General features: G+C 38.8%; 1 protein-coding gene across 1 annotated transcript in view; it reads right to left on the reverse strand.

The window, feature by feature from the left end:
- vstm2la (V-set and transmembrane domain containing 2 like a) overlaps positions 1–22,285 on the reverse strand; it is an 84,948-nt gene extending 62,663 nt beyond the window's left edge. Inside the window, exon 1 of the mRNA XM_084721749.1 lies at positions 21,954–22,285. Within this exon, the coding sequence (XP_084577875.1) occupies positions 21,954–22,071 (118 nt within the window). The 5' untranslated portion in view covers positions 22,072–22,285. The remainder of the gene's footprint in view (positions 1–21,953) is intronic.
- Between the last annotated feature and the right edge of the window lie 650 nt (positions 22,286–22,935).

Consider the following 22,935-nt stretch of genomic DNA (forward strand, 5'->3'; position numbering starts at 1 on the left):
AAATGTTACCTAGTCCGACTGGGTGAGACTGCGGTTGTGATTCGAGTGTCTGTTCACACAAGACAAAATTGTCAACACATTTACATAAAGGCATGCATTTTTGAAAAGGGCTTCATAAATCTCTTACTAGGGTTGGGTACTGTTTGGGTTTTTTCTGATACCAGTGTTAAAAAGATACTATAAAAACAGGACCGGTGCCTAAACGGTGCCTGATCTAACACTAGCGTTGCACCTTTACAAAGTCAGATCAGCTGCTTTTGGAAGTTTTGTGATCCAACCTTGAACTCCAGTATCTTATTTGGAGACTAAATAAATAAATAAATCTATAATCTGGTAAAGAGCTCAACCTCCACAGTAGGCATTACATGAGCACAGCACTGTGGTAACGCTGTTATCAGCAAAGCATGACAGAAAGTCAGAATGACATATAAATATTCTAAATAAATATTCTAAAAGTGTTACAATAGAGATGTAATAAAATCACTGAAATAAAACACAATCCCAATGACTTCAGTAAACTGTGGATAAAAACCTGCTGAGAGCTCAGCTGTAAGCCAAATACAACACTCCCAGTGGGAGTTTTTTTCACAACTCAGTTGTGGGAAAAAAAAATAAAAAATTTTACATGAATCGCTACCTTTGGGGCACATCTAAGATCTTCTGGCAGTTTATTCCACTGTTTAGTTTGGACTGGGAAACACTTATTTAACACTTTGATGTTTTAGTTTGGCACATGTTCTGTCTACTAAAATTGTGGAAGCAGGATTTATGAACTATACTGCAGCCAGCCACCAGGGGGCGATCATGATTCATTCCTGGGAAGCTGTCATGTTGCCCATTTCTGTCACAGGAGCAGTTGAGTGTCTGCTTTCAAGTGTACGAACGTGCATCACTGGATGCTTCCCCCCTTTAAACGCAGTTGTTTGTAAAAATTTGTTTTTTAAAAACTTAAGGTAGCTACTATTAAATTATTAATTAGACTAATGTTACCTGCTGCCAGAGTCATGCAGAGAGAGAGGTACCATAATGTTAACTAGCGATGACACGTGCGGTGATGGCATTGAAATGAGGCACCAAATTCTTCAGTGCAAATCAGCAATGAAGTCCTGGTTGAATCCAGATATTCTGCATTAAACCTGCACAAAACATTTACACATTGAACAACAGGGTTACATATGTATTTACTGCACTTTAAAGCACTTAAATGAAGCTACATGCTAAAATATTTAAACTCAGCAATGTTTTTATGCCCGCTCTACTAAATCAAGCAGAAATACTAGTTGTCTTTTATACACACTCCCCCAAATTTAGCATGACATTTCTTGTCTTTGGAAATGTTGCCATTTTCTGGGCTCACTGTTGGTCTAAAGAAGAGATAAAGAGGTTCAGAAAAAAAAAAGTTACATACTGAAGGCATGACTGACTGTGAGGTTTATAAAAAATGTCACCTTTTCATGCTAACCTTGAAATAGTGCTTCAGAAAAAATCATATAAATGTAAATGTTTGCTTCGACATCATGAAAGTCACATAAAAAGCATCGTATGAAGCAAACACATTAAAGCAATCTTCAAAGGCAGTTTCCCCCATATGCTTGAAGTCATGGGATTCTGCCTGCTGATTATGTGATGGATTGATTTCAAAGGGCAGACACTGGGCCATAGCATCGCTGCACATAGAATAGCAGCATGTGGTCCACCGGAGACAGTTGCCATGGTGAGCAATCGGTAGGCTGGGACAGAGGAGGGTGGGTGGACAAAACAATGAAAGTAATACATGACCCATGACTTGACTATATGAATGACATGTACAAAGGAGGCCGATGCCATAATGACTGACTTTAAAATGTCTCTAACAAAGCACAATGAGAAATCAGGTCACAGATCCAAAATAGTCAGAACCACAACTGAACACAAAGATCACAATCACAATGATTTCACAAGGTTGAAAGAATCAGTGAGGACTATTACATGATGGCTCAACACAAAATACATACTTCAGCTTCACAAAACTGTGCTGAAGTTTAACATGTTAACTATTACAGACTATACTAAACTATATCAAAATCAATGGCAGGGCAACAAAGCAGAAAACCCTGATTCCAGGTTTTTAACATTGTGTAACTCAGTGTTGGTTGCCATTTCATTACCACAATAGCTATCCCTTCAATGCCTCAGCAAGAATTAAGACAGCATTACTTTATGTCAGTCGCACAGTGACAACTAGGGTTGGGTGGTATAAATAGTAGTTTTTCTAAGGAACTAGTACTTTCAATGTTCCTTTTTAAACTGTACTTTCACTTGTTACTTGAGTATATTTCTCAGCCAGTAATCTACTTTTTACTTTGCAACATTTGCCATCTATATCTTGTTTTTCAGTGTAGCTGCTAATATAGATATTACACGGGAGCTTACAATATGTGTGTGTTACTCAGTGCATGCTAGGCGTGGATGATTATTTTCATCATTTTAAGTCTCAGCAGTATGTGAATTATAAATTCACTGCAATGGACTGACGAGGCAGCCCTGTAATTGCATTGCTGCATTAAATGTGATTAAAAACCACTAAGGCAGCGTTTTGTAGTTTGAGCTTGATTCTTTTAAAATGCAACAAATATGCAATAGTGGCTTTCTTTGTTCCATGATTAATTTACATTTCTTAGATCCCCTCCAGGGAGCTGAGGCATCATGGGATGTCAAACTGCCATACATGTACCAGGACTTGCCTTTGGTATTCACTACTGTATATATAGCACCATCCACTAAAAACTAAAAACTGTTCTATTTTCTGAATATGAGTCACAGTTAAAATGTGTGATGCTGGAATGGCATGGTGAGCAAAACTAAAAAAAAAAAATCACTTAAAGATAAAGTTTTGCACCATTGACCAGTATTTTAAAAATGAAATACTGATATGTTAATAATACACATATAATACTGTCACTTTTATTAGAGTTAAGATTAATGCTGAATGTACTCCAAATGAGTTGGAATAAACCATTAATAATATTTTAGAATGGGTAGTTGTCTGGCACACAGCAAGGCAGGCAGCCACTGAACTCCAGCTCTAGTGTGTGTATTTTCAGAGCAGTGTGCTTTTGTTTTTGGAATAACAGGCTTAGCTTTACATTAACAGCTGATTAGCTTACAATGTAGGACTCGGACTTGCTCGTTATTGTCAACATAGAAAGTTGCGCTCATTATGAACTCCTGTTCAGTGTCTCTGAAGCCCACAGGCAACCTGTCGTGGTAATCTACTGTTAGATCAACTTGTTTCAACCATAGAATGTATATTTAATATACGGTTTATTGCTCCAAGTCACTATTAAGACTGCAGTAGTCATTTTTGAACACTAGGGTCTTACATATTTCTCCGTTTACTTTCATGATATGTACCACTGACCTGTTTACATTATGGCCAGTGTGTCCACCTTATTGATCACCTTTAATTTTTTTATATATTGTGTGCACTATTTCCTGCTGCACGCCAATTTCCTTTGGGATAAATAAAGTTCCATCTCATCTTATCTTGTCTTGCATAGTCTGAAAACAAGTCGAACACAAATCAGAGAGCCTCTCCAGGGAACAATGATACTTCACTAAATAATGTGTCGGCCTGCTGGAGGCTGAGGAGCTCTCAGGCTGCAAATGACTGATCCTGGACCACGGATACATCACGTTCCCCTATTCGCCTGTCTTCCTCCTCCTCCTCCTCCTCTTTCCTCCCTCAGTGAGACTGCCAACAGATGAATCCTGCCAAGTGCCTCCCCAGGAGAACTGTGTGCGCGTGTGCGTGCGTCTCTCTAAATCTGAGAGTCTGTGTGCATGTGCGTGTGTGTCTTTCCACTTTGATGGCAACGTTGGCAGTAATGTGTCTAATGGAAGATAAGCAACACTCTCTCAGACAAGCCTTCACAGCCAAGCACTTCCCCCAACATCATCATGCTGAGTGCAATACAGGGAGTACTCTATCCCCTCTCCATCTCTTTGAACACACACACACAACTCGCAGTGTATATCCATGCAAAGACACAAACACACACATGCAGAGAGTGACGGTTTGGATCATCTGTCTCAAAGCTGCCTTTATCATCTCTCACACAAAATCCACAAAGCCTCACACACACACACACACACACACACACACACACACACACACACACACACGGGTTGGATGATGAGTCCCGGAGATGAGTTTCAGTCATAGAGGGCTACCTCAGAGAAAGTATTGCTTTGGATCGCCATGCTCAAAGCTGCCCGCAATCATTTCTCCTCCAAAGTACGTCCCCGCTCACACACACCACCACCACCAACCACACACACCAGTGAAGTGCTCTGTGAGGGAGCGAAGGACGAGCGCGGCAGAAGGCACTTATAGAGAAAGGAAGAGGGAGAGTCCTTGACTGCCGGCTGACCCCGCAGCTTGTTTGTGCCGATTTTGTGGCGAGCGTTCTGATCGAGGGGGAAGGGAGAGGAGAGGATTCAGAGTTTATTACACACACAACACCACGAGCGGGTGACAGGCGAGGGGAGGAAGGAGGAGGCTGGAATGATGGAGGACACCGAAGGTCTGAGTCCACATTGTCAAGCAATAACTGCAACACCTGTACTGCTGCCACGTTTTGTTTTTTAAGGGTTAGACTGATAAATCAGCTGGTTGTGTCGGTGGTGTCCACTCGCAGACCACGGCGACAGTCCGACTGTCAGCCAGAGTGAAGATTATGGATTAATTCTTCACATTGTTCAATTATTTCTCTGTAAATGTATTATTCATTTGCAGACCTATACTGCAGAGCTGGTATACTATTAAACAGGATGCCTCATCTGAGCTGCAAATCCCAAAAGAATTTATCTTTTCTACCTTTATAAAAAATTTACTTGATGGAGACACCATCCACCATTCCTTCTATTTCTGCATGGAAATAAGAAATGCACTGCTTCACACTAAGAACTACTAAGGCAGTCATTTTGACTGTGTTTAAATTTTGCAGGGTAATAACTTTGTTGAATTAAAAACCCATGACTCAGGACTCTGACTTTTGACTCTGACTTTTCCTAAATGTGTGTATATTTCATTCTAACATTCGTATTCTATTACAATAACAAAACACAAAAGATTTCTGAGCGGTCAGGATGACTGCCAGCCATTCTAGTAGTTATAGAATTCTGGTAGTTCTTGTGTTTACGGTATAATAAACAACATTTTCCTAAAAAGAATATAGATTCATATAAACATAAACCTTTTCAATCATCACTTATGACCCAGCAGAAGTGGGTGTTGGTGTCTCTATCTGCAGAGACCCTGTCCTCTGTCTGTATTTCCTTATTTTCTCATTATGTGCTGCGTTCAGGATGCGTTGGTATTTGACATCCTGGGAATGAGACTCAACAATAAATAATGTTTCTGGTGAGTTCACGGACAGCTCAGACAAATCCTATTGATTCTATCTTGAAGCACAACTACTATTAGTGCTAAAAAGTCTGTTTCATGCCACCAGTATTAACCTTGTAAAGCAAAGTTAAAAAACAGTTTAATTTTTTAGACTTTCTTGCAATGGTACTTGGAAAGTTAATGCAACACAGCCAAGTTTAAAATGCTTTCAGAATTTAATTCAGCAGAACATGTCTGCTCACTTTCCAAATACTGCCAGTGAAAGCAATGAAAACTAAAGTCTTGGATGCAACAATGTTCATTAAAAGTGTATACCTAGGGACATACACACTGAGTGGTGTAAGACTAGGCCTCAATTTAATTGCTATTTAAAAAAAAAAATAATGGAATTCATAAATTATAGGCACTTTGTTTAGAATTGGCCATTTTTAACTTTGGCGTCCTGAGTGGGGGATCAAAAAGTTTCTGTAGCCGTGTCTCTACAAATACTCCCACAAATAAAAACATATGGCACCAAAATAATTTAGAAAATGCAATAATCACATTAAAATTCAACACAAAGTGCCTTTAACAGGTGGTCAATTATTATTTTTAAAAAATCATTAAAGCGATAGTTCACCCAAAAATGAAATGTCACTCAATATCTACTCACCTCTGTGCTGATGTGAGGATGGGTGAAGATCTCCAGTTCACAAAACACTCCCAGAGCTTCAGCTGAAAACGTCAAATCCAGCCAAATCCAGTACACTGAAGTGAATGGTGACCAGTTTTAAAATATAAAAAAAGAACAGACGCCATTTACACGATGTTTTTAGCCTAAATGTCAGCTGCAGCCTCTCAGACTGGATCCACATGCACACACCTGAAGCTGGTACACAGGCTCTCGCCCAAGCGGCGCGACACGAGATACACGAGATCTCACGATATCTTCACACCCGTGTTTACATGCTACCTGGAAGTGACTGAAACAACAGAGAGAGATCTGCTCAGAAATAGTGACTTGTTACGCAAACAGTTGACTTTGAAAACTTTCAACAAAGAAGAAAATGTCAGAAGACTTCGACATAGAAGACAAACGTCATTTCTTTGCTGCAGCCGCGGACTACAGAGTGAGAGCAACGGAAACCTGGTGGTGTAGTGAACAAAATCCAGAGTGAGAAAGGCCCAACTTACACTTCAGGCGTGTGCACGCAGATCCAACCTGAGAGGCTACAGTTGACATTTAGGCTAAAAACATGGTGTAAATGACGTCTGTTTGGGTTGAGACATTTTGAGATTTTTTTGTGTTCTTTTTTTCCATTTTAAAACTGGTCACAGTTCACTTCAGTTGTACTGGATTTGCTCTGGGAGTGTTTTGTGAACTGGAGATCTTCACCCATCCTCACATCAGCACAGGGGAGAGTAGATATTGAGTGAATTTTAATTTTTGGGTGAAATATCGCTTTAATGTAACTACAACCAAACACTTATAACACTTGGAAAATACCTATTGCTAATTGCAGCAACACTTTACATCTTAATATCTGCTTTAATTTGCATCACCCAGTGAATGAAATGATCAGAAGGGGCTCATTTTGCCAGTAGTACAGTAGGACAGTAGTTCAAAGCCATCTCATTAGAAAGAAAAACACATCATTTTCTAGATCTGGGCATAAAAGGGATTGAATGCAGGTATTGTCTAACTGGAGATGTTTTAATACCTCTTGATACTGGGTTATTTCAGTCGATACTTTAAAGACAAAAAAATCAAAAATACATATTTCCCTCCTGGTTTGTGGTGCTCTTTATTCATCTAAAAAAATTTTCGTGTGAGTCGAAGTGTTTTGGATAAATAAATGGCACTCAGGACACTGGTTATGAATTTTTCTGATGTATTTTTTGGCGCTTGAAGCGCCACAAGCCGAGTACCATTTAGTCCCATTACATTGGAGAGAAGGCAGAGACGACTGTGGCCGATATCTCCAGCACTCTGCAGCTCTTTAGGGGTGCACTGTCCCTTTAAAGACATTGAGTACAGATATCCAGTCCTTGCCATCCATCTCCGCATGAATATTTCTGTTTTCAGTTGAAGCTTTGCTGTGATCCCCCTGTGATCAAGTTTTTAGCTGTCAAAAGTAAACTCATTAATACAAAACCAAAATTCTCCGGTATGTTCTCACGTTCTTAGCTTGTTCTCAGCTTGTCAATATTGTACAGGCTTTGGCTAGTCTCAACATAGCACATAGTCCCCTATCAAACCACAACCTGTCCAACCTTTTTTAGTCAAGTGCAATCATCAGTTATCCTAGATGGCAGCCTACGCATGTTCTTCGACAGTTTGTGTCTCTTAAGATAATATCTGAACTGACATTCACCAGAAACCATCATGGCTGTGTTCTTCTCTATTCTCTGTGCCAAAATGTTTCTGATCATTGCATAACAAACTGGTCTGCACCCTCCACACAGAGCGGGATCTTTGCCCTCCTCTAACAAAACGAGATGATAGCCTCTGACCAGGTTTTTGTGGACCCCCTGCTGATACAGCACAATTAAAAACTATAGCCAGAGCAGCAGCAATCTCCTCCGCAAGACACTTTTAAAACTCTCCAGGCGTCCCGTCTGTTTATGATTGCCACAGCAGTTCTTATTTCCTCCTGTTATGGGTTTTATCATTTCAGATGCTTGTTCCTCAGTTCGTGATGGCAGCTTCACATTTGAAAATAATTTCAATCCATTACTTTCTGTTGGACCTGAGTCTGAATCATCATATAGATCTATATAATGAGTTGCAAATGCTGTTGCTATTCTGGATGCACCTTCATTTCCTTAGACTGAGTCAATTATTCTAGAAATAATCCTGCCTGTTTCAGCCTTTAGTAGCTGAAATGCCCATAAGAAACATTTTGTAGTATCTCTGACTTGTGAACTGTAAGGAGTCCTTCTGTTTCTTGTATTAAGAGTTCATCCATCTTCTGCATGGTTTCTTCCAGCTCTGCATGGGTGTAATTATTTTTAAGTTCCAGCTCTAATTTCCTAACTTTAGGGGAGACCAGCGGCAATTTTTTTCAGGTCGCAATTGTACCACACTTAAGCTCAAGCTAAAGTGATGACATTTGCTCTTCACATGCTCAGTTCTCAACAAAAAACTGATTTTGAGGTATGAAAGTTACTTTTTGGATGTATAGTGTTGTTCTTCTGGTGTCCAACGGTTTACACAGCCGGGAATTTAAACTTACATCAATTTTATTTCAAGGTCATTGGTTAAAAATTAACTTGAACATCCTATGCTTATATAGGTGTTGCCTGTTGGCATACAAGCTTTTATCACTGCTGCAAGGTCAGGGTAAGTCGTAACACTGTGTTACAATAGTCCCTGAGTCCCATGGCCTAATGAAAACACCTTGTTAATGTGTCTAGCTTGTACCAATTCATTAAAGCAAAGTTACCACAAGGATAGTTGTTTATTCAAGAATAATTTGAACCATATATGATTTTTTAAAGTACAGAAGTAATGTGATTACTCTGAGGTGTGTTTTTGTGTAAAGTACAGTTGTTAATATGAATTATTTTTCAGTGTTAGAATTGCCCCTCTGACTTCTTGCATTAAACAAATATAGCCGTGTCTTTTTTAGTGAAAATATATCAGTTCTGTTATTAACAGTGCACATAAACATGTTTTTATGTAAAAAAAAAAATGTTTCAATTGAGAATTAGAGTGAACAGTGAAGTTGTTTTCTGTCTGCCTGGAACTGGGTCTAGATCACAGTATTAAAACCCTCTCCTACTGATAAATTTTCAGCAACAGGCAGTTACATTTGCTAAATATCTAATGAACGAATCATCATTTTAACTCAAAAATAAACATTTCTCTTATAGAGCCAATAACCACAACATATCTCCCACTATTATCTTTAACAGCCATGTGAGAAATAAACAGAATAGAATAGGAGCCATGGACTAACAAATTCATCCAACCTGTATTAAAACCTCTTTATTTTGCTTTTCAATTACAGTAGATGACTTTTCTATATTAAAGCAGCTGTAGCTTGTTCTGATTTAATATTTTCTTCCTCGTAATTAGGTTGTTAGAGCCATGAACATTATATGATACCGAAGTAAACTTATTGTTTTCCTGGACTGTGATATAGGAAATAACATGTATTCATCACAAGTACATTTTCTCTGAAATAGAACTGTAATAAAAAAAACATCTATTAAGAACCTTCACATACAAAAGAAAAGGAACAAAGAGCATGTTCTCTGTGTGAATTGCATTAAATGTACCTGCAACTAACCTACTAACATTAAGTTTCTTCCTGTTCAAATCAAGCATTCATAGTCACCAGACATTATATTCAGTTCATTGTGCTCGTTCAGATGCTCATCATGGAGTTTACTTGGATGAAATCACTTGGATGAGAGTCAGCATGTCTGCGTCTGTCTGTCGTCCCTCTCTTCTCGTTCCGACAATATTCCAGTATCAGGGCTTTGTGAAGTTTCACTGTCTGGTCCTCTTGAATATGTGAATCCCCATCTCCTTGAGCACAGACGCACAGTCTGTCAGAACGTTGTATGTTTTTGTGCCCGACTCCAAAAATAGTTTCAGCTGGGCAGGGGATGGAGACTGTGCCTTGATATTCTTTTTTCCTGGAGCTTTTTAATTACATCGCACACCAGATTACATTTCTTTTCTACCTTGCAGTCTTGGTTCAAGTAAATTGTCAATCCTTGCTGCACAATTCTGCCTCATTTCCATGCTTCTATGATAGCCAAGGAAGCAGACATCTCAGGGGCGTTTTGTTATCTTTCAGTTTAACATTCAACAAGTGGTGCAACCTGTCAATGTGGAGGTTTAAAACATCGCTAAGTTAAAGATATGAGCGGACAAAGTGAGTCACAGATTCCACCATGTTGTTTTTTATGAGCCTTCTGGAACACTAAATATATGCAACTATTAACTGATTAACTGAAATTAATCACCAACTATTTCAAAATCAATTATTCGGTCTGAATATTTTTTTTAAAGAGAAAAAGAAAAAGGCTCAAAGAGGACATTTGAAGACGTCATCTTGAACTTTGGGAAACCCTGATCAACATATTTCACCATTTTCTGGCATGTTACAGATAAACAGCTATTAATCAATCAATCAAGAAAATAACCAGCCAATTAAATACTTTGAAAATTTACTTTACTTGGAGCCCTACTGAATATATTCCATATGTTGTTGTGTTGTTTACGTTGTTATAGAGATGGACAACATGACAGCTCCCCAAAGTGAACCCAAAACATCTGGATTGCCCCCTGGTGGCTGGCTGCAGTATAGGTCATAAATCCCGCCCCCTCCATGTTAGCAGATGGGATGAACTAAAAAGTCAAAGTACACGTCAGATAAATTTTTCCCAAAGATAGTTTCTGTCATTTTAGGTAGCTCTTATCACACCGATGTTTGTTTGAAGTGTTTGTTTTTCTGATCAGTTTGGTTTCTGAGTTGGACAGCTGCATGGGCAGGATTCCAATACCACCCTCCCAACCCTGATCACTGCTGCACAGACTCTGGCTCCACATGATGGCACCAGCGCAAGAAGGCAGCTCTTGTATCCGGGATATTTTGGCCTCATTTTTGTAAAGTGGGAGGAAGTGGAGACACGTCATCCATCTTTATTTACAGTCGGTGGCCTTGATCATGGTTCCAAGTCTTAACACTTGGCAGGTGGTTTAGTATCTTTGCGTAGCAGAAAGGTGATTCATCTTTCCAACCTGCTGTTCTGTCCTCCATATTTGTTGTTCATTGCTGCAACAAGGCTGTCCTTTCCATAAGGTCCTTTTCCCAATCAACCCAACAAGGTTTAGATTTCATTAGCCCTCTCCATGTGTTCCTGTGTTAGCTTGTGTATTTCAGCCACTGTGCAGCCTCCTGTTCTCCACAGTCTTGTCTTTCATTTGACAGAGGCACCAGTGTTTCACATGTGGAGTTTGTGTTTTTTTTTTCCCCCCAATCTTCCATTTTTTTTGCTTTCTCTTTTAGCATGTTTTTGAGCAACATGTTGTCTTTACTCCTCTCTTTGCTCACTATACTCTCTGCTGTAACTATCTTTGTCTGTAGCTACTAGGTGCAGACAAGAGTAGGAGTGTCACAAGTTCAATGTTAAATCAAAAATCAACTGCTATTAATTTCAAGAGTCAAACTGAAAGGCAGAATTGGTGATTGTCCGACACCCACCTACTTGCGGCATCCAGTGCATGAAGAAAAGACAAAACAACACTTCAGAAACGGCATAGCGTAGCTTATCAGCTATTACATCACACTTGATATTAGCTATCGTTTTAAAGAAGAATTTGAAAATGTATATGAGGTACATGTATATGAGGGCACAAAACCAATGATCTGTTGATCTTTAGAAATCAAGACTCGACATTCTATCAATGGCGTCATGGTCAGTGCAAAACAGAGGTTTGAAGTGAAAAATTAATTGAATCAAACTTTAAATCAAATCCCTCTAAGAGGAGAGTTCAGAGGGTGTATTGTTTATTGCAGACAATAGGTTTCTTATTTTCTTTTGTGAGCTTATTTTCTTTATTTATTTAGCTGAAAAAGCTAAGAGAGCTTGTGAAAGTAGCATGCTCACTTCAGTACATAGACGCAATACAATACATAGATGTCTTGACATAAAGTCAGAACTGTTAATGTGTTGATAATGTTGATTTTAGACATTTTAAATTAAAAATCTGGCAATATCTTACACAATGTACCTTGAACGGCCTAACATAATGTACTATGAAAGCATTTTTTTCCTGTAAAGTGGACAGACCATTTGAACCTGGGTCAATTTTTGTCGATATCCCCTAAATTGTACTTGCTTCCCACTGTCATGTGGCAATCCATGCAATTTAACAGCCATCATGAAGCAGAAATAACTATCACTAGAATCCCTGTTGGAGAGCAGCAAAATCAACACCCATTAATATGAAAATGTCATGGATTATTACTTTGAGTACACTTTGCTCATGAAAGGATATGCAGACAAAGCCGGGAGACGCGTGCAAGATTGATTTTTAAGTCCTGAGACAACCGAGCTGTGCATTGTGCGGAGGTAAGGAGCAGCTACAGTAATAATTTCTTTCCTCTCTGTAGTTTATCCCAGGCTCCCCTCCAGCACTTGTCTGCACAGTGAGGAGTATATACTGAGGTCAGGACCTAAATACATCGACTCTACCTACCGCTGAGCGCCAACAAGCTTTAAAACTGTCAGCCCGTCCCTCTCTCCGCTGCTCCCTCAGCCGTTCCTCCTGTTTGTTCTGACACTTTCCTTCTTCTCCCACTTTCTGTCTCTTTGTGTGTACTGACAGTGGCAGACAGACAGAGAGACAGAGTGTGAAAGAGCCCCAAGTATCTTAAGTCACAAACAAATTTAGGCAACAGCACATCTTGGAGAGAATATCCTGGCAAACTGGGTGATTGACTTTGCATAGAATACTCTAGACTCTAAACTGTCAGAAAATAGGAAAAAATGCTGACAAAGTTTTCCAGAACCCGAGACAATATGTTTGAATTGTTTGTTTTGTATGAACAGCAATCCAAAACCTAAAGATATTCAACTTACAATGAAAAGATGGTATTTTTGCTTAAGAAACTACTTCAACAACTAAATATTTATCAACATTGCTCGTCAGTAATTGCCTAATTACTGCATACATCAACAGATTTTTATTAAAAACTGTAAAACTGGCAGTGAGAAACTACCAGCAAGACTGATGTTGACATTTTGAAGGAGAAGACTTTAAACTGAACATTTATCAGATTAGCAGCGGGCAAAAGAGCAATAACCTCCTTTATTTTCCTGTAAGTTATATTAGCTACAGGAGGCTAGTCAGGTCGGCTGGCTGCTGGTGAGAAGCGGTGAAACGTTCACCAATAATCTCAAAATAAGATTCATAAGTCTTTTTCACAGATGCCATTTTGACTTGTCATAAATTCACGGATGTTACTGATAACATTAACATCGTATAACATTATTGAAGCGTCACAGTTAGCATGACAGTCACCAGGAACTTTATTATTCATACTATGCTTTTATTTCTCTAACATATTAAAATGTACATTATGAAAAGTTATGGGAGTTACAGTGTGGTTATTATTGGTTAAGGTCAGGCTTGGGGAGTAAAGGGTTACATGTAACCGGATATAAGGTAATTGTATTCCATTACAGTTACAAATAAAAAGATGCAATCAGGTTACAGACACATTTAGTGAAATGGGGATTATTAGTAGGATTAAATTTGAAAATAAAGAACGATATTCTATCATGCACAGCACAAACACAGCTGCTAATTCATTCACATGACCTCTATTTAAAAAATGCTTCAGTGGGTGGAAATTTCGCCATTTTTTTGTCTTTAAATGAAGGAACAGCTAAACAATGAACATAAAACAGTTAGAGCTGCACTGATTAATCTATTATTAATCAACTATTAAATTAATCTGAATCTATTTTGATGAATCGAGCAATTGTTTTGAGTCATCTTTTAAGAAAAATAAAGTTAAAATTGATTTCAGCTTTAGTTTTCTGCACAAAAAACATGGGAACATTTTTTAAAAAAAATGGAAATGAATCATTCATTTCTTGACTGGGCACAGTGACCTTCCTGATAGAGGGGAGTTTTTTAACCCAACCAGACACTGAATAAAATCTGAAATGGGGTCATTGTACCTTCAAAATTAAATCTTATTTGTTACTGTCTAAGTAAGTTTTTATGACCCTGATTAAGACCTGTGTTGCCTTGGATTGTTATTGCACTGTGTTGCCTTCATGAAGAATAAGTGACGTTATACAGTACATAGTATAGTGTATTGTCTTAACCACTACAGAGAACTGACACATAGGTTCACGTTTGAAATTGAAAACTGTTACAGAATCTCTCTGATGCAATGAAGCAGCTGCTCATGTTATTATTTTAGAGAAATCCCATACTGCTATGCTGTGTTTATCCACTGCATCTTGGATCTGTGCCCATAGTATCTGATCTAAATACAGTGTAGACCTATATACTTGTAACAGTAATGAAGATCGCAAAATCACCATCTCATTTTGGCTTTTTTTCATGACAGCTGATCTTCTATACGCACTGCTGTGATGATGTATGGAGCCCCACTGTCATGTCAATACACTCCCATCAGCACTGAGCTGTGAGTGAGTGGGAGGCGAGGAGCAGACGGGGACATTTGGTGTCTGATTCTGCAGAAGACACGAGTAAACCCCACAAGCTGCTGCTGAATGTTTGCCAGTGATACTGCATTGGCTACTGTTAAATCTTTAATAGTCTAACAGTAGTGTGATGTCATTGCCTCGGTGCTCCAGTTTGCTTGCTCCTATTTTCCCCACAACACACACCCATGATTAGAAAATGGCATTTAAGACGGTAAAAAAATAGGGGGTTGTAAAAGGAGGCTTAGCCATCGCAGGCTGTGATTGCATCTGTGCCAGACCCGGGTTTTTACTCATCCATCCATCCATCCATCCATCCATCCAGTATATTCCTCTCACATACTGTCATAGTGTAAGGAGCAGCCATGCCTGAAGCCTTTTAAAGGTGCTGCAGCAGCAATAAAGGATTCTGTCTTCACTGAATGGCAAATGATTCACCTGTTGAATTGGGAAAAATGGTTCAAATCCAATCTGATAATGGCAGCAAAGAATGGGGCTGGTTTCTCTGGTGATGGAGGTCAGAGCAGGGTGAAAATATAAGACCGGTCCTGAGTGAAGGCTCTCAAGCACAGATGTCCTCTTCAATTCAGTCAGAGCCGAAAATACAGTTTGGTCACCTCATACTAAATGAGAAATCTGTGATGTATTCACTGCCTTAAATTGTAGCATCGAACAAACGTAAATTGAAGCATGCGAAACTGTAACACCGGCTTCAACAACACTACAGCCACAGTGTCCTCCTTCGAAATTTCTATTCTGGCCAGTAATTTGTGCTATTTTTTGCCTGTTTCACGTTAATTAGAGTTCAAATTTATGCTGAATGTTTGCTGAATGAGTGTCTCTTTATGAGTAGATGTTTGTAACAGTTAAATTGAGCAATATGTTAGTGGAGTCTGGCAGGCAGAAAGCAGGCAGTCACTGAACTCTGACTCCAGGCTTAACTTTACATTGACAAACAACTGACAGTTATAAACTCACAGTGGAGGACTCATCATCACTTTATCGTCAAATTACAAAGTGTTCTTGCAGCCTGCCTGAGCTTCCTTGAGTATGGGGAGAGAGGATGCGGGGGAAAACAACTTGCTTCAACCATAGATCATATATTAAAAAGGATTGCTATTTGGACTACTGTATTAATTTTGGGGGGTTTTGTTACATACTGCTCCTTTAAATGAAAAATTTGTTTTAATTCAAATTCAAGCTAAAGATTTTCACGAACGCCTGGGTGATAAAACAACAGTGATAACTTTTATCACTTTAGTGTCTTGGAGTTGTCAGTATTGAGTAACTTTTCAGCCATAAGGTCTTCCACCTTGTTCTTTTAATTCAGATTCATGCTGAACAGTGATGCACGTTGTTTGGCGTGTGATGGAAGTTGATAAATGGCTGAAATGGGAAGAAAAACCTGTTCTGCAAATGTCTGTTAGCATTGCTGCTTCTGTTGTCTCATTACAATCTGTTTTCCTTTGTAAAGTTTTAGCATCTTATTGGCCCAACGGCTCATTTACCCTTCACTGATTAATTAAAGCAATTGATTGGCTGGAATAATCGCTTCGCTGGATAACCATGCCCTAATTAGGAGTTAATTGAAAAGTATCAATGAGTAAAGCAGCGTCTGTGCAGATGTAGACCAGAGCATTATGAAAATTGAGCAAATCCAAACAGTTTTTCTTCCATTTCTCTTACATCCCTTTCTTTTTCCTCGCTGTTCTCTTTTGCAGCTGGTGGACTGCCAGAGAAGAAAAAAAAGAGGATGAATTATGACGCCCATGGGGCCCAGAAACCACTAATACAAGCCAAACTTACAGTATATTCTCAGAAAAGCAAATGAAGCCTTCTCCATCACTTTCCTCTTGCTATTCATTTGATAACACTCACTGTGGTGTAGCAGCCGGCGCTGTGAATTCACCTAATAACTATGGATGTCCATTTAAAACAAGTGGTCAAATTTATTCTGCAAATATGAAGGTGATAAAATAAGTTCAGGTGGGTTTTTATCCTCATCTACATCCCTGAACTCTCATTACTCCCACCCTGCAAATCATTCCACTGCAATTCATCTGTTCATCCTAACAGACTTAAACGGATAATTCTGATTATTTGATGTGGGATTATAAGAGGTATCCATAGTCAGTGTATCACGTAGATGGTGGTCTGAATGCTCCCAGGTTGGAGAAGCAAAGAGGAGTACTAACACAAAAGCTCAGCAATTAACTACTGTGGATAGGCTCAGCAGCAAATGCACTTTTTCCATATATTAAAAAATAAATATCTGTGTGTGCTATATTTTTGAAATTTTTTCACCACTTTAGACAGCATTTAAACCGCCCTTATAGAAGCCAGATATCCCTCTCTTTCTCTTTTAACCAAACTCCATCAGCAAAATCTGTAATTTCATCTCACAGAAGACGAGAGTTGATGGTCGGCCGCTTCCTCAAAAGTTAATTTATTTTTAAACCTGTGGGACTTTGATGATTCTAAACTAACTTTTAAATCATTAGAGTCACACAATAACACAAACAAGCAAACAGATTGAGGCAGTAGTACACCACTAACTCCCATATTCTGGGACCTAAAGTGACTGATTTTGCCAATGCAGTCTGTCTGAGTGAAAAAGGAGTGATAGTGACATATAATGGTAGTTTCCCATCAGAAATGGCTGTAAAAATACTCTAAATAGAGCGTACAATCAAACTCATATTGATTTATTTATATGACTTAAATTAGTCCACAGCAGTACATAGCTTAGCTTCCATGCTGGATCTCCTCTCTGCATCTTCAAACTGGGGGCGTGTTGACCAACATCAACTGTAATTCATACAGACAACCATGTTTCAAATCATCTGAACTATCCCTTTAACTCTATACTTCAGGATTATGCACTGTATTCTCAATGTTTCACGACTTATTACACTGCAGGGCCACTTAATATCTCAATTAGGAATTACGGTACATGAAACTGTTCATGCATTTGCATCTGCAAGAGTTTAAAATCTCTTGTTGTCTTCCTCTTTTCTTTCTTTCTACCCTCAGGACAAAACAAAAACAAATGTATCTGCACACCCTCATTTCCATAAAAATCCCACACACCCTCTGTTGCAAAATATCCCACAAGCACATTATTCAGTTTGAAAACAGATTCAGATGCGTTACGTTATGGATGCACCAGCCTGCCATTAGATATTACTCATATTGCACCAAATGGAGACAAAACGAGAAACATAAAATATTTTAAACTTTAATACAGAGAAATCTTTCAACACGACACCAGAGACAAAAGATTTAATGGATGATTTATAAAGAACAAAGATATGATAATATGTTATTTATGTTTGATGAGATAAGACCAGAATAGGACAGTGCTAAATTAAGAGAGACCGCCAGAGACGTCCCAGTGGGACTCCCTTACATAACCGAGCTGTCAGAGCATCTAACCAGAGGTTTCAACTCACAATGACCACAAACCAATTCAACAAGATCTCTGCCGGTAAAACCTAAAGACAGGAGCCCTCAAGAGAGAAGGACTGGAGTCATATATGACAGCACATGTGACAGCTGTGAGGAACACGCCACACATAAAATGGGAGAGATGACAAGAGACTGAAGAAGCGCTGGAAAGACCAGAATAAAACTGATCGCAGTACTCGAACAGGAGGAAGTCAAAGATCATCGAGCAGGAGTCAGAGAACGGCCAGAGAAAGATCAAGGAGCACACGCATCTAATGACAGACACCAGATTTGCACAGAGACAGAGGTGACAACCCCTGACTATATGACCAGCTGTGACCAAACTTCCATACTAAGGTCGCATTATGATAACTTAGCCATCTCCATGACAGCTGAGCAAACTGGAAGACTGTAGATAACACAGGGGAAAACACAAGTAAGTCGAGCTTCGCTTAAAGGAACAGTTTGACATTTTGAGAACTACGCTTGTTTGCTTTCTTGCCAAGAACTGGAGAACAGGGTTGTAATGGTATGAGATTTTCATGCAGGATAAGTGTTTTATTATTGTCATTATCATCATTATTATTATTATTACTAAAACAGTAAATTATTTTTTGGTTGAACAGACTTATAATTTCACAAAATGTTCTGACGGACATAAAGTTCAATATAAACTTGAAATATTTAATACAGTAAAATTCAATACTATAGATAAGCCAGGTACCAGGTATGACAGCTGTCAATTTTCATACAAAGATATACCACTGCACCTTAGATGAGAGGGTCTGTACAGCTTTATTTGTCTATTACAATGCAACTAGAGCCATTTAGCTTAGCATTGCAATAATGCTGAGAGCTACAGGATCAGCTAAAATAAAGCCAATCCAAAAATAAAATCCAATCGATGACTTATCTGTTGTCTCAATCTTTGATCGGACTGTGTCATGTAGATTTTAGACCTTCTCCCAGTTAAACTTTTACTTATATCACTCCCATAATTTAAGCTTATCAACTTTATAGTTTTGAATCGAGATCAGATCAGACTTAGTATCACCAGAGACAGAATATTAAGGGGCTCAGATCGGGATCAGGGCCAAACAAACTTAATCAGGACATCCAACCGGGGACAGCTCAAGAAATAGTCCCCTTAGAACAATTTAATAAAAATGATATAATGTGTTAATTAGTGAGCTTTAGAGGTGCTGTGGGCATTTTTTTTACATTTAGACAGAGACTTGCATTTACCCTCTGCCTCTAGTCTTTGTTCTAACCTAAGCTAACAGTGTCCCGGCTGTAGCTTCATATTTAACAGACAGATATGGGAGTGGAATCAGGCTTATTCTCTGCAAGACAGTGAATGAGTGTATTTCCTGAGATAGTGAACTAGTCCTTTAAGTTTTTTCTTATTTTTTGTGATCTAAGGTTTCTGATTTTGGTAGATAATACACTCACATATAAAGTGCATAACTCAACCCACTCTTCTCAAGTTTCACTTAATCACTTTGTGTGGGTGCAGACATGATCATACCTGACAAGATAATTGTATTTGTGCAAATTAGTGTCTCAATTAAAGGGAACAGGACTCTCATCTGCGCTGTAGCACTGCTTTGAGATTTGAAGTGATACAGCTGTAGTTTTAATTAGTTTCAGTGTAGTTTTAATGTTAATATGGCCAAGTGCCATATCCAAATCGCAGAAGTTGCATTTTTTTTTTTCAAATAAAGGTAAAATGCATGACAAAACAGCATTATAATGAAGTACTTAAGTGCTGCACAGATGCCCTGGCCTACAAATCATGTTCTCCAGATGGTGTAGACCCCAACAAATGTCACATCATCATGACTTTGAAAACTGTGATACAACAATGATCATTCCAGCTAAATGACAAAACTAAATATCTGTCAAAATAATTGCAACATGATTTATTTTAACATATCGTGCAGCCCTGGTGCAGCTCAGTGTGTGGGGGGCAAACTGAGTGGGTTTTGTGGGAGACAGGTTAAGCTGTTGGGAAGCATCTGATCTTAGAGTACATCTAGAGACTGTAAAGCCCCTTGAGGCAAATTGCGATCTGTGATAAAGGACTATATAGTTAAAAATTATTTGACTAGGCAGAAGTGAGTAAAGTCAATCTATTGCAACACTCCTCAAGGGCACTTGCTGGCTATCACCTCCACTCATTCTCCATCTTTTCATCCTTACTTAAATTTTCAGCCCACACAAACACAGTGCTGCCAGCTCAGTGTGACACCTGTGGAGATTGGCAGGCTGAGCCAAAGTTCCTGAAACAAACCAGAGGGCCGTGACACACTGTGTGTGCGTGTGCATATGTGTGTGTGACTGTGTATGACGTAACAAAGTGTAAACACTGGAGGCCATTTAGGGAAGCTCCTGATGAGAGAGAAGGAGAGGGATGCAAGCCTGAGGAGAGGCTGTTCAGTATGGATTTCACGGGGACGCTTAAAGAGGATATTAACTTGCATATATCAGCTGACACCACCTCTGCTCCATCTGGATGAATCACCCACTGATCAGGAGGAAGAGGAGGGCCAGTGAGGAGCTGCAGCTCTCAGAGACAACAAATCCTGTCAGTCATGAGCACAGGCTCACCATACACACACACACACACACACACACACACACACACACACACACACATGGTTACACCACCAATTATATCAAACACTCCTTAGAAAGGGCTACCACAGGAGCATTCGGCCTTTACAGAGGCAGAACTGCAGATGTCTGAACAGACAAATATAAATAAGAACACAAGCTAGGGCTGGGCAACATGGTTTATAAATAATATCTCAATATTTTTATATCTCAAAATACAGTTTAACTAAAATAATAATACTGTAAATCATCTAATAGCCCAAACGTGATGATATTGCAGAATATGATGCATTCCTGATGATTAAATTACCAAACAATAGCTATATAAAGTAAGGCTGGGTGATATGGGCTAAATCACAATATTTTTGACCAAATACCTCGTTATCATTAGTTATTGATACACATAGGGATAACTATTGGTGCTTTTTTGAAATTGTATAATGAATAATCATCAATCAGGTGGATACAATGTAGCGCTGGAACTAATGATCATTTTCCTGATGAATCGATGAGTTGTTTGGTGTATAAATTGTCAGAAAATGGTGAACACAAAGCCCATTATGACATCTTCAAGTGTCTCATTTTGCCCCAAATCAAAGATATTCAGTTAATTGTTCTAAATTAATTGTTGTAGCTCTAATGCTGTTGACTGAACTACCTAACAGTAGCTACACGATTTTTTTTAACCAAATACCTTGATATCAATATTCATTGATATATATTGGGATAACTTGCTTATTTGAGATTTTTGATAAATAATCATCAGTAATGTGGATATAAATACAAATAATTGAACTACTAGAAAAGTCTGTTAAGTTTAGAAATTTAGATCACTTTAATGTAATGCAGCCTATAACACCAGAAAAAGGCAACGCTTACGACATATCACGATTTAACGATATCCAAAGTCGATATAAATCAATTCCTAGTCTCACATCATGATATTGATATCATATCAATATATTTCCCGCGCCATGCCACAAACCTTATTGGTCTAATATGACGGATGGACACTGACTGAATGACAGGTTGATGTGTTCACTGCACACACACAAACTCTTTTCCACTGAATGTCAGACCAGCAGCTCTTCGGTCACTCACACACAACCAGAGAAAACACACGTTTGCTTCAGTTGTCATATCATCAGCATCATCCTCCTCTCAGCCTGTGTGCTGCTCTTTGTTTAATTCATCCTCTGCATGTGAGCAGATGGCATCACCTATGTCGTCCTCTTCAGTCCCAACAGCCCTGTCTCTTTTTTTTAAGGTGTCCTCTCATTAAAAACAAGAAACTGAATTAGAGGAGTCTCACACCTACCGTTTCCGGAGATGTGGTTCTCCATGTCGCCGTGTCCAGCTTGCCTTGCGGAGACACTAAGTTGCATGTAGAGTCCCATGTAATGTAAACTCCCCAGCAGCACCCTGAACGCTCCCATTTCTCTTCTGTTTTATCTGCGCTCCTTTCCTCCTCTCTGTCTTCTTCACATCGGGTGGAGTGCACGTCGGGAAAATATTGCTTTTCTTCTCTCTTTTCTTTGTTTTGTTTTTGTTTGTTTTTTTTTTTAATCCAGGTGATTCGTTCTGGAGAGGAAGGCAGTGAGATACCTGCGAGAAATAAAGAAACGAAGAAGTGGCTCGCTGCAGCCTCCCGCTATGCCAGCAGACTGACTGAGGCTCTGCTTCACTTCAGTCGGCTCTACATGCGGCGGAGGGACACGTCTCCCAAATGGGAAGTGCCGCGGCTTGCATTGGGGAATATCAGTTATGAGGAGGAGGGATATTAAAAACACATTCAGCGACCTTAAACTTTACGACATTTAATTTTTTAGTGAGTAATTGCGTTTATGAAACTTACATATTATTATTATTATGTTTTATTATTGTTGAGTAAATAAACGGATAAAAAAAAGCCACGCACACATGGAGGTGCTCCAACATTAGTTAAACAAAGTGGCGGCTGAATACCTGCCTCCCATAGTGTCATGTATGACATGGATTGTATTAATAATCGATTTAATTCATTCTGATGACATTTCATGAAGTAAAAATAAATGAAAATTTGAAGTAAAACGAAAAATGTAAGAAGAAAATACAATAAAGGGTTGGACAGTCTGTTTCTTCTTTTGTTTTGCTTAAAGGCCCTGAAAAATCAATTTCTCAATCTGTTATTTCTATGACCAGTTCAATCTTACATGAGAACACTATTTTCTGCAAAATTTATAACAATCTTAGTTCTTTCACACTGGAGATTTTTATTTTTCTTCTGTTCTCTGTGCTCTTCTCACTACTTTGAAGTAGGC

Source organism: Lutjanus erythropterus, chromosome 6 (assembly GCF_056507025.1).
Source record: "Lutjanus erythropterus isolate fLutEry1 chromosome 6, fLutEry1.hap2, whole genome shotgun sequence".
Taxonomy (NCBI): domain Eukaryota; kingdom Metazoa; phylum Chordata; class Actinopteri; order Lutjaniformes; family Lutjanidae; genus Lutjanus; species Lutjanus erythropterus.